We start from the raw sequence: 13,127 nt of genomic DNA, 5'->3' as shown, positions 1-13,127 counted from the left end.
GAGGGTGGCAACAGCCTGGCTGGTGCCCAAGCTGGCCTGACGGCTCTGCTCACACACACCGCAGCCCAGCCCCTGCCATAGGGGGCGGCTTGGGAGCCATGGCCAAAGCGCATTGCACTCTGGGTATTCTTGGTTCCACGGGGCTGGGGAAGCAGAGCACAAATGAGAGCAGCCTTTAGGCTGCTCTAACTTGCAGCAAGGGCAGGGCCGAGCCTGAATATGGAGGTACAGAGAGGGAGGGCTCTGGTGCCACAGGTAGCTTCTGAAAGGCATTTTTTTAGGCCTAATGGTCATTTATTTTTGCCCACAACATTCCAGGCAAGCTGCCCTCTTTCAAGATGGCCACCCCTGCTCTTGGTTCCCAGCCCTCAACAGCCCGGGCTTCCCCGAGGGCCCCTGCGACTTCTGCTCCATGCAGAGCAATAGGAGAGAGCAGCCATTTCACAAGAGCGCAGTTCTCGGGGGAGCTCGCTGGAGGGAAATAGCATTTGCCCGTCACTGCTGCAGGAGAAATGAAAAACCAAACGGCCAAGAATCACCAGCAGCCCCCAGAGAACGGAGCCTCAGGTGGAGCCGGCGCCCCTGGGAGCTTTAGCCCCATGGGGAGTTCGGACAGCCTGCGCCGGTCCATTGTTAAGGCCACGTGGGACAAACAAAATGGCGCCACGCCCACGGCTCCGTTTCTCACGGGTGCTGTTCCTTAATGATCGCCCGACCCGCTGCAGGTTTGCTCTGGGCTCGGGGGGATCCGGGGCCGGAGTCATGGTTTTAGTGTGCAGCTTGGCTCGGCGCTCCGGATGGAACCACCCCAGCAGGGCCAGCACCTGAGGGCTAACCAGACACCAGGGGAATCCCCGGAGAACCGGGGCACATCCCTTCTCCGCTCCAGGGGAACAATGGAGGACCTCCCCACATACACATCTGAGAATGTGTCTGAGTGCCCCCCACCCCCTAACCCCGGCCAGGATGGGGGTGAAGGCACCTCTAACTCAGGGCTGCTGGGCAGGGCCCCCTTATGCATGATGCCTGGAGATGGCGCACGGGGCAGGCGGGTGGGGCTGTGAGCTCCAGGAGTCCCAGACGCTGGATTGGGACAGCGACCCATCCCGGTCCCCCAGGAGCAGCCCCTGGGCCACACAGAAAATCCCACTCCCTTAATGCATAAATAACACACAGAGCCTGGCACGATGGGGTCCTGCCCCTCGACTGGGGTTCCTTGGTGCTACCATAATATACCTAATAAATAACGTACCGCACCTAGCGCAATGAGATCCTGGGCCATGTCTGAGAACCCCACTGCCTCACCCCTCCGCTGAGCACCCCACGGCCCGCCCTCTCCTCCGCTAGTCCACTCGGCTCTTACCACGTGGCACCAGCACCCTCCTCTCCCTCCATCCCCCCTTGCCTGCCAGCTCCCACCCCAACACCTCCCCCACGCGCTGTCCCCTTTGCAGGGGAGGCTGCCCTGGGCCACCACGGCTACAGGCGACTGGCACCAGGGTGGGACATGGGGCAGCGAAGGATCCAGGACTGTCTGATGCTCTCAGAGCGTTTCCCCTCCTCAGGTGAATGCCTTCCAGGCCTGGGACTGCCCCTTGCCCAGCAGGTGGGCAGCGCCAGGCCCCTGGTGGGTGCCGCCAGGATACACACATTGCTCACAGCTCAGTGAGTAATTTCCTGTATTACGGTGGCACCCCAGCGACCCCAACCAGGCTTGGGGCCCTGTCGTGCCAGGCGCTGCACAGACCCAGAGCGAGAGACAGTCCCTGGGCCCCAGGGCTTGCAGTTTGAGCAGAGCAGGTGAAGGGGTAGAACAGAGTGACAGAGGCCGCAGCAGGACGGGGGATCCACACGGGAGGATACGGACCCCGAGATTAGGGTTTAGTGGCTAAAGCACAGGAGGGGGAGCCAGGACTCCTGGGTTCTCTCCCCAGCTCTGGGAAGGGAGTGGGGGGTAGCTGGTTAGCCAGGGGGGTAGCTGGTTAGCCTGGGGGGCTGGGAGCCAGGACTCCTGGGTTCTATTCCCAGCTCTGGGAGGGGAATGGGGACCAGTGGGTTAGAGCAGGGGGGCTGGGAGCCAGGACTCCTGGGTTCAATTGCCAGTGAGTGGGGGCTAGTGGGTTAGAGCAGGGGGCCTGGATACCAGCCTACCCCCGAGTCCTGGCATAGGCTGTGGCGGTGCCTGTCCTTGGGCGATGGAGCCCGCATGGCACGTGCCGCTGGGGAATGTCTCACCCATCGCTTGGAGCCACGACAGGGCTCCAATTAAAGTGACATTTCAATGTGCACCGCCCTGGGCTGATGACTCACTCCCTGCCAGGCTCCATCCACCACAGAGAGCTGGGGAGGGGGCCCCTGGGCTTTCCCCCCGACCCTTCGGGCCCTGGCCAGAACCACCCTCTGGGGCTTGGGTCTGCTTCCATCTCTGCAGCCTCCTCCCCGCCCCATTTCACGCCTTCCACCACATCCCCCCATTTCATTGAGGGGGAAACTGAGTCACGGAGACGGACCGTGTGATCCAGGACGGCGTAGGCCTCCCTGCTCAGAGCAGGGGGTCCCATCAATGGAGCATGGAGCCCAGAGATGAGCGACAAAGACAGTTTTGGGGAGGAATTAACCTGGCTTGGCTCGGAGACAGTCAGAGGATGAACCCTAAGACTGAGAACTGGCTCTTATGGGGAAGCCCCCATGGCACGGGCAGGATGCCCTGGAGATGTAGCGACTTGTGGATGGAGAGGGGTCAGCCCTGTGCAGGGAATGGGGGGGGAGGGCGAAGGGGCCGGGCCAGGAGGAGAGGAAATACCTTACCGACCTGATGGAGCTGCCCGGGGAGTCACCCCAAGGGCTGGGGCGAGAGCTCCCATGCTGGAGCCGTGGGACGGGCCAGAAGGAACCTGCGGGCGCCAGGTTTGTAGAATTTTTGGTGGTGCCCAGAACGGGTCCAAGCAGAGCCGTCCCATCCATAGGACGGACCGGGGCAACCGCCCTGGGCACCACACTTTGGGGGGCCCCACACTACAGGGAGATGTGGGCTCCAGGGCAGCCTGTGGGACCAGCGGGGGGCCTGGTGTCGGCAGCAGCGAGCGACCCGGTGGGAAGCAGGGGTGGCAAGAGGCGGGCGGGAGCTTGGGGGGAAGGGGTGGAGTGGGGGTGGGGAGAAGGCAGGGCAGGGGTGGGAAGAGGTGGGGCGGGGTGGGGCAGGAAGAGGCAGGTGGGGGCTTGGGGGAAGGTGTGGAGTGGGGGTGGGGAGGGGGCAGGGCAGGGGTGGAAAGAGGTGGGGCGAAGCGGGAAGAAGCAAGCAGGGGCTTGGGGGAAGGGGTGGAGTGGGGGCAGGAAGAGGCAGGCGGGGGCTTGGGGGAAGGGGCAGAGCAGGGGTGGGAAAAGGTGAGCAGGGCAGGCTGGGGCTGGGTCGCTCGCTGCTGCTGGTGCCAGGCCCCCCGAGAACCCCCCAGGCCGCCAAGGATCCCGCGTCCCCCTGAAGCGCGGGGCCCCCCACTGGGGGAGCTGGGCCCACGTTCCTGAATATTGGTGGAGCACGGGCCCCATGGGCCCATATAACTCGCCTGCCTGTGCCTGCAGGGGCTTCCCACGATCCCAACCCCCTACCCAAGAGCTGCCCGGCGCCCAATGCTTCCCTGGCTGGGTTCTGGGCGTCCCTGCCACGCTGCCATCCCTCCTGCCGCACCAGCTGGCCCATGTGTTTGGCCCTGGCCCGGACAGCTCCTCTCTCAGACACCAGGACCTCGGGAGGCCAGAAGGCCCAGCCTCCTTGGCGGGGACTGGGCCGCCTCGGTCACCAAGCCCAGGGCGAGCTGGCACCGAGGCAGCAGGCCCGGCAGCCCCTAATGAGTTGCTTTGGCTTTAGATGGGATGGAGACGTGCTGGATCTGCCCGGGGTCCAATCCCTGGTGGTGTTTGGGGGGCGGGGGGGACGGGACGGGACTCCCTGTCTCTCCCACACGTCCCCAGCCCCCCATGGTGGGACGTGTCTGCAATTACACCCGTCCCGTGTCACTGAATCACCCTCTAGGCCAGATCTATGCACCAGGCTGAACTTTAGGGAGACAGAGCCGGGGGCGGAGGGCGGAAGTTGGAGGGCCCTGTACATCCGGCTCAGCGGTCTCACTTCCAGTGCCTTGTGCCACTACGGGCCACGGGCATCCCTGCCTCTCTGCAAGTGAGTGCTCTATGCCCCCGCCCTGGCGCACGGCCCTGGCAGGCTGCAGGGGCACTGGGACTATCCAGGCGGGAGCCCCCGGCCGGAGTTTAAAGAGCCACAAGCCCTGAGGCATGCACCAACACGTGTATGAACGCACATCCATGTCACACGTAGGCACCTCCACCCCGAGACGTGTGGGCGCACACACGTCTACAGGCACGGGCGCACACGTGTCCAGTCGCACACGTACACCAACCCGCATAGGCCCACGTGTTTGCCTAGGCACATGGGGCCACGCATGAATGTGCGCAGAAGCGCCCCCATGTCCCCACCGGCACGTTCTGGGGTATCCAGCAACGGCAGAGACGCAACCCGCCCTGACACACACACACATTTACCTGAGGCGTTTACCATCCCCCGTTACGCCGATCAGCCAGGAGGGAGTTACTGGTGCATTAGCTCCAAATGACCCCAGTCAATATCACGGGGTCCCCTCTCTCGGTACCCCCAGCCCCAGTGCAAACCCTAAATCACTCCTTAAATCTCATCTTCAAAGCCATAAAAATCCCGCTGGCCTCGTTCCCTCTTCGGAGTTGCAGGGGTTAAAATGCTCCAAGGACTCCCCAAGGGAGAGGGAGGGGGTTCCCACTGGGGTTCGCCCACCCCAGATCCCCAGCCCCACTCCTTTCCTCTTTGCCCCTTGAATCTGCCCAGCTCCAGCCGGGGGGCATGGACCCACGTGCCTCGCTCTAGCCACGCCTCGGCGGTTCCTAGAAAGACTTTGCTCCCTCCCGTGACTCCGTGGCCCAGGCCTGTTCAAATCCAGGTGTCCCCCTGCCCCGGGGCATCCGGCAGCACCAGGACCCGAAGAACAAGCTCTGCGCAGCTTCCGTGCAGGGGAGTTGGGAACGGTAAGTACCGCGGCCGCCTGGTCTCGAAGGGGAAGGATTAATTAATGGTTCCCAAATCCCAGCATAAATATCCCGCCTTCCTCTGGCGCAGGCAGGTCTGTGTCTGCCAAGAAATGGGGCCAACAGGTGGGGACGGAGGGAGCCTCCCGTCTACCCCATGGTTCCAACCTCCTGCTTTTCTCTCATTTCCCCTCCTCCCCCAGGCTCCCCCTGCCTGTCCAGATGAGGGGCACTCCCATCAGCTTGGCCCAGCGAGTTCAGCGCCAGGCCGGGCATCTCCCTTGTCTGCAGTCACACCCGGCTCCCCGGGGCAAGCAGCGCTTCCCCTCTGGAGTTACAGACACCGGGTCTTAAGCGTCTCAGAGCACCGCTGGCCGGGATCGCAGGAGATCTTGCCGGGTTAGGCCTGGGCATTACTCACATGGGAGACTTGCCAGGTGCCTGCAGCCAGCTGGAGACTCAGCAGGGGGAGATCTCCCCTCAGGCCCCCTGCCACAGAGGACTCTGCCTAGGCCCCTCTGCTATTGGGACGAGACACTTCCGAAGCCACTACCCGCCTCTGGCCACTCAAGAGCCTCCAACTCTTCTCACAAGAGTCACAGAGCCATCCCCAGCACCCCACTTCCAATGCAGGGAATTACCCGACCCCTTAGACATCCCGCTGCAGGGCCATTTTGCGCATCCACCCTCACGCACTGCTCAGCGGCGGTTGCGCTCCTCCAGAGGTGGCTGCATTTTGGTGTGGGGGGGGAGGGACTGCTGGAAACCGCATGCTCTCAGGGCAGCCGGCGAGCCATCAGTACGGTGCTCCGTGCCAGGCCTGCATGTGCTGAGACACAATGCTTCTCCGCCCCGGCCCCAAACCACACACCCACAAGCTAGGTCTGGCTAATGCCTGGGCATTATTGTAACCCCAGTGCAGCCCCTGAAAGCTCCAGAGTGTCCTTTATCCCCCCAGGATTTCAGTGCAAGCTGCATACTCCTCCATCCCACTGATTGTACCCATCGGGACACATCCCCCCAGATGCCCAGACCCGTCCTGCCAACCCACCCCCTAAGCAGCACTAAGTCCATCCATGGCACCCCAAGGGTGGGTATGACCCAGTCCTGGGGTCTGAGGGGGGAGCAGCGGGTGGGCTAGAGGGGACATGGCCCTGCAAGGAACCATTCTTCAAAATAAGGGACACACAGTGCCCACTAAGACCATCTTCATCTGGGCTTTGGCATTTCTTAAGAGGGCCAGGAGGACAACTCAAATACCCTCCCTGGACATCTTCACCATAACAACCCGGTTCCCTTGCCACGAGGCACAGACCCTGGCATTGCCTGGCACACAGAACCTGTCACCCTTGCCATGAGGCACAGACCCTGGCATTGCCTGGCACACAGAACCTGTCACCCTTGCCACGAGGCACAGACCCTGCCTGCCCTGCCCCTGAGAATCCCTTGGCACCCTCATCCCCTGGTATCCCTCAAACCTAGTAACCCCCTGACCCCCTCACCCCTAGTAATCCTGGTAACCCCCAGCAACCCTCACCACTAGTAACCCCCAGTAATCCCCCTGACACCCCTCACCCCCAGCAACTCTCACCCCTAGTAACCCTTTTACACCCCTCACCCTTGTAACCCCCTGACACCCCTCCCCCCAGCAACCCCCCTGGCAACCCTTACTCCTAGTAACCCCCTGACACTCCTAACCCCTAGTAACCCCCTGGCACCTCACCCCAGTAACCCTGGTAACCCCCCTGACACCCCTCACCCCAAGTAACTCTCACCCCTAGTAACCCCCTGACACCCCTAGTAATCCTGATAACCTCCGGCAACCCTCACCACTAGTAACCCCCTTGCACCACATCCCCCTTGGCATCCCTCACTCCTAGTAACCCGCTTGTACCCCTCACCCCTAGTAACCCCCTGGCACCTCACCCCAGTAACCCAGGTAACCCCCGGCACCCCTAGCAACCCCCTTCACCCCTCACCCCTAGTAACCCCAGCGAGGCGCCGACTGACCTGCTCGGGCCCCTGGAAGCAGATCCGGCACTGCGGGGTCCTCATGCCGCTGTCCAGGCTGCTGCTGAGAGACACGGTGTCCAGGCCCCCCCCGGCTCCGGGCTGCTGGCCGGGCTGCTGGCCGGGGGGCGGCGGCCGCGGCTCCTTCTCCTCCAAGGCCAGGCTGCGGGGCCGGGGCTCGGCCACCCCCCCGTAGTACTCGGCCTCATCGTCCTGCCGGGCCGAGCAGTCGGCGAAGGGGGGCCAGCCGCAGCCGCTGCCCCCCAGCGCCCGGCTCCCCCCGGCTCCGGGCTCGGGCTCCGGGCGGCCCCGCCGCATCAGCACCAGCAGCTTCAGCTCGTTGAAGAACATGCGGATCCGGTACTTGAACATCATGTACCCCGGGCCCAGCGGCTGCAGCGCCTTGGAGAGCTGGGGCAGGGGCGAGGGGGCGCCCGGGGCGCTTAGCTCTGTCCCTGCGCGGCGCCCGCCGCATCGGGAGAAGGGGAGGAGGAGGGGGCCTGTGGGGGGGCCTCGAGGGGGCAACAAGGGGGAGAGGGGGCAGCACCGCCTGGGGGACACATCTCCGGGGGCGCCGGGACCGGGGAGCGCACTGGGGGCAGCTGGTGATGGAGGGGGACAGGGGACCCCGGCGGGGCAGGGAAGGGGGGCGGCCCCGGTCGCTTTCCTAAGGCCGGGCCGGTTCGGTGGGTGCCTGGGCCCCTCCGCCGCCCGCGTCCAGCTGCCTCCCCCGGGTCATGGTGAGCGGCGCAGCCGGAGGCCGGGACCCCCCGACGGCGGCGAATGCGGGGACCGATCCCCCAGCGGCAAATCCAGCGGCGGCCCAAAGGGTCTTAAACCCGGGGGCCTGCGCCCCTCTCCGCCTCCTCCCCTCGGGGCGCCGGCTCCTTTGTCTGCAGGGCTCCGGGCATCTCCGCTCCTCCCGACAAGCGCTCACCCGCCGACACGCGGGGCCCGCGGGAGCCGCATCCTGCCCGGGCGCCCAGCCCCGCGCCCCCCTCTCCGCGCCCCGGCTGGGGCTCGCCCTGCGCCGCGGGTATTGTCTCTCCAAAGCCGCGGCTCTGCGCGCAACAGGAGCCGCCGGTGCCGCCCGGAGCGCTCCCCCTCCTTCCGGGGGGCCAGCGCCCCCCTCCCCCGCCAAACTCCCCCTCCCCAGCCACCGCCGGGAAGGCTAGGGCGCAGGGCTGGCCATGGCCGGGGCTGGCGGCGGCTCAGGGCTGGAGAGGAGAAATATGGCTTCTTCTTCCGGTACAGCAGCGTGTTAAATAAAACATTTCGGGAGGGGGGGGGGAAGCGAGGACTGCTGCGCTACGCTGCTTGCCCCCCCCCCCAACGTGGGGAGCACGTGGGGGGAGTCCCCGGGAAATGTGAAAGTGACCAGAGGGGGTCCCCCCGTCCGGGAAGATGGGAGCCTTCCAGACGGAGAAGGGGCGAGGAAAGGTCCCACTTTCCCCCTCTCCAGGAAGGAGGGACCGGAGCCAGGAGGAGGCAGGTGTGGGGAGCCCAGCGAGCCCACGGGTCCCCTCCCCAGCGATCCAGAAGGAGCCCTGCCGCTGCCCTCCCCAAGCCTGGAGCGCAGAGTGACTGAGTGAGGCTCTGTCTCTTTGTCTCTCTCCCACACACACCCAGGTCCCTGGCCGCAGCCTGGCTGGACTAGGGGAACTTTGGCTGTGAATTTCCCAGCCTGGCTACCCTCCTCCAAATCCCTCCCCAGTCAGGGCGCCTACACCAGACTCGACCAGGGTTTGGTGGCCTGGCTGTGAGCAGGTCACCTTATCCACTAATGTCCCATCGATTTCTTTGTGCCCCCTCCGCCCCCCGTCTGTGTCATAGGATTGACCAAGACCCCATTGTGCGAGGAGCATCTCCCAGCTCCCTGGCGGGCCCCCTAAGCGCTGGACCACCCTGGCAGGGCACAAATGTGGTCTGGGCCTAATTTTGGTGGCCTCTGGCTGCATGCCCAGCTGTCATTCTTTCAGAAGCTCTGGTGAGCAGTCGAGGAACCCAGTGAGCAAGGCAACCTGTGGATGCTGAGTGAAGGCCAAAAGTATAACAGGGTTCAAAAAAGAATTAGATAAATGGATGGAAGATAGGTCCCTCAATGGCTATTAGCCAAGATGGGCAGGGATGCAACCTCACGCTCTTGGTGTCCCTAAGCCTCTGATGAGCAGAAGCTGGGACTGGATGACAGGGGAGGGATTACTTGATAATTGCCCTGTTCTGTTCGTTCCCGCTGAAGCATCTGGCACTGGCCACTGTCGGAAGACAGGATAGTGGGCTAGATGGACCACGGGTCTGACCCAATCTGGCCGGTCTCATATTCACATTTGTGCTGAGCAGTGTGCCTAGCCATACGTCTCCAAACACCATGGGTCAGGCCCCAAAATCGTGAGATTGGCTTAGAAATCATGAGATTGTTTTAAAAACTAGTCAGTTTGGGTTTCTTTTTAGTTTTCTTCGGGGTTTCTGAGCCTTTAGGGTCACACTCGGGGCAGGTTTTCAGGCCAGCCTTTTTCAAATATGAAAGCTGGGATTCTCGTGTGAGTGTCTGGCTCCAGGAGCTGGGACTTTAAGAAAAATCCCCAATATTGCAAGACTCGCAATCAAAACACAGCAGTTGCCAACCACCCGAGTGACACTTTCGTTAAAGATGAAAGAAATAGGCCAGCCTAAAATACAGTTTCATCCTCGTTTCCACTCTCTCTGGCAAAAGCTAAACTTGCCCATGTGTAGTCACTACTATAAAGGAGGGTTTTTAAAATAAAATCTGGGGTGAAACTGATAAGCCCTTTTAGAGTCGTGGGTCTTCCCCCCCCCTTTCTTGTTTTAGGCTGCGTTATACCCTGGGGTGTTGTATTATGCTGTGTTGTGTTGCATTGTGCTGTGTGGAATTGCAGTGTGTTGTGTTGCGTTGCGTTATGTTTCATTGTGTCATGTCACATGGCAGAGTATTGTGCTTCATGTAACGCAATGAATCAGCGCCACTCAATGCAATGCAATGCAGCCCAACACCGTACAGTGGTTGGGTTGCATTGCATTGTCTGATGTTGTGTTTCCTTGTCGTGTTACATGGCACGGTGTGGTGTTTCACCATAGTGTGCTGTGTGGCATGGCATGGCATTGTGTTGAGTTGCACTGTATTGTGTTGTGTTGCCTAGCACTGCACTGAGTGGCATAGTGTTGCGTTGCATTGTAATGACCCCCACGCATTAAGGACCCCTGCAAACCTTGGAATTCACACAATCCTAAATTGTCCCTCTATCAAATCTTGTTGTTTTTCTTTTGATTCCCTTGACACTTGGAATTTACATTCTGTCCTGTAGCAGGAAGGTCTCGGAGGGCGGGATTTGCATAGGAAACCACTTCACTAATTTAGGGCTTGTGTCTGGAATTTTATAGTTACAGCCAAGAAAAAGGCCTCCCCAGACACCCAGCCATAGATAACTCATCCCCCAGGCCAAATGACTCTGTGGAGGTATTGTTAGCCCAAAGTGGCCAGTTAAACCAGTTATATTTGCAGGTCATTAATTTCTCAATTCCCAAGTATTATCTCAAGATAATATCCACAGGGTCACATGCTATGACTTCATTATGGGCCCAGCTAATATCGTTTCCCTGCATTTTGATAAGGTAGTTGGAATAATTTCCTTCCTTTCTATAAACGATTGATGGCTTTGACCTTAATTTGCCAAAAAAAAAAAAAAACCGCTATTGGAATCCGTTTGCTCTCTGAGCTTTAAACCCCAGGGCTTGGATCACAGCTTCCATGTCTTCACTTTGGTGTCACAAAGGAGCCCCCCATCCCAGGACTATATTACTGGCCCAGTAGCATTCTGGGAAGTTTGCATCCATCAGGAGATTGGCCAGGACACCATATTGGATGGGCCAGTGGGCGGGTCCAGTTTGGCAAACCTTCTGTCGATTGGGCTATGGAAATGACGAACTCGGCTAGTTTAGTCTCGCTGGCTCTTATGCTTTTGTGGGCTCGCCGACAGAGCGCCCCCTCGTGGCCGGGCGTGGCACGGCAGCGTTTTCCTCATCGAGCTGAGCTCCTCCGGCAGATGGCCACTTCAGCCCTGGGATGGTCTTGCCTCTTCTCATGACTCAACCTTCCAGCTTGGGCTCACCCCTTCTGGGGTAACAGAAAGTCCAATGTCCTTACAAAAGGTCTTCAGCCCTGACTGGGGGTCCTGCGGTCCCCCCGTCCCTCAATCCTTTCCCCCTTCCCAGGGGCCTCCCACCCGCTTCCCCAGTGGCTGGAGGGAAACCCAGGCCCTCCCACTGTACTGGGCTCCAGTCCAGGGATCCTATAACCCATAACCTGTCCCCAGACTCTCTCCTGCCATAGCCTGTCAGCAGGCCTCAGCCTTTTGCCGGTCCTGCCCTTTCATCGGAGCTCACTCCACCCCAGTGACAGCTGCGTTTCTCTCCTAGCCTCCCCACTCAGGAGAGGAGCCCCCAGGCCAGCTCTCCCCCTGGGCATCCTCTTCCCTGGCTATGGGTTCTTTGCTCTCTACCTCCAAGCCAGGGACTGCAGCGTTCTCTCCTTCTCATCTGTGCTCCCTTTAGTCACCACCCAGCTCCTTCCCCAGCCAGGCTTCATCTTTAATTAGGCCTTGGCCACCTGCCAGGTTGGTTAATTGGCCTCTCAGGCCTGCATTAACCCTCTCAGAGCCAGGATTGGAGTGGGGAGTCTATACCCCATCACGGATGTTTTTACTTAAAGCCTGTGATCGGGGCGTGTCTCAAACAGAAAGAAAGTTGGGAACTTTGGCAGTTGGGAAGGAAATCTTGGCACCATGACCCCCTGGTGATAATAATACCATGGGGCTTTTGATCATTTGGGTTGCTCTGTACTAAAGTAGGAACGTCGTTTGAGACCAGGTCACTGGGGTGTTTCCTGTATGAAGATGTTGGTTCAGTTTTAATGGGGCAGCAGAGGGCTCGGGGGTGGTAAGAAAATCCCATCAGGAAGCGAAACAACTGCTCGACCTGCTACTGGGGGGTAAATGCTTCACGGTTGTTAAAAGACGCTGTCCAGGCTGTTAGTGGGGAGGATTCTATCTCTTTACGTAAGAATGGCCAGACTGGGTCAGACCAAAGGTCCATCTAGCCCAGTGTCCTGTCTTCCAACAGTGGCCAATGCCGGGTGCCCAGAGGGAATGAACAGAACAGGGAATCATCAAGTGATCCATCCCCTATCAACCATTCCCAGCTTCTGGCAAAGAGGCTAGGGACACCATCCCTGCCCATCCTGGCTAATAGCCATTGATGGACCTGCCTTCCAGGAACTTGTCTAGTTCTTTTGTGATCCCTGTTATAGTCTTGCCTGTCACAACATCCTCTGGCAAGGAGTTCCACAGGTTGACTGGGCGTTGTGTGAAGAAATACTTGCTTTTGTTCATTTTAAACCTGCTGCCTATTAATTTCATTGGGTGACCCCCAGTTCTTGTGTTATGAGAAGAAGTAAATAACACTTCCTTATTCCTCCACACCAGTCAGGATTTTCTAGACCTCTATCATATCCCCCCTTAGTCGTCTCTTTTCCAAGCTGAAAAGCCCCAGCCTTATTAATCTCTCCTCATACGGCAGCCGTTCCATACCCCTAATCATTTTTGTTGCCCTTTTCTGAACCTTTTCCAATTCCAATATATCTTTTTTGAGATGGGGCGACCACATCTGCAAGCAGTATTCAAGATGTGGACGTTACCACGGATTTATATAGAGGCAATATGATGTTTTCTGTCTTATTATCTATCCCTTTCTTAATGATTCTTTGCTCCAGCTGAGCTACAAAACTGGGTTTGGGTGGAAACCAGCAGAGCAAAAGGACATCCGGCGGGATGAATAGTGACACCCTTCCCTTTTTCAGAGGATGGCAGTGGGGTTGTTGATGGGTGGCTGTCCAGGCTAATACCTGCTGAAGAAGCTAGACCTTCCTGGCCCATTGTCCCAGGACCTTAGGGAAGGCAGATCTGCATATTTGCTGTTTGCCAATCCTTTCCCCTCTCACGTTATGCTTCATTCCTACTCTTAGAATTCAGCAA

At 59.8% G+C, this 13,127-nt stretch overlaps 1 protein-coding gene across 1 annotated transcript in view; it reads right to left on the bottom strand.

The window, feature by feature from the left end:
* MARCHF9 (membrane associated ring-CH-type finger 9) overlaps positions 1–7,455 on the bottom strand; it is a 15,459-nt gene extending 8,004 nt beyond the window's left edge. The window contains exon 1 of the mRNA XM_074935045.1: positions 7,081–7,455. Within this exon, the coding sequence (XP_074791146.1) occupies positions 7,081–7,455 (375 nt within the window). The remainder of the gene's footprint in view (positions 1–7,080) is intronic.
* Between the last annotated feature and the right edge of the window lie 5,672 nt (positions 7,456–13,127).

This window comes from Natator depressus, chromosome 20, assembly GCF_965152275.1.
Source record: "Natator depressus isolate rNatDep1 chromosome 20, rNatDep2.hap1, whole genome shotgun sequence".
Classification (NCBI taxonomy): domain Eukaryota; kingdom Metazoa; phylum Chordata; order Testudines; family Cheloniidae; genus Natator; species Natator depressus.
This window is presented reverse-complemented; position numbering and strand designations above follow the sequence as displayed.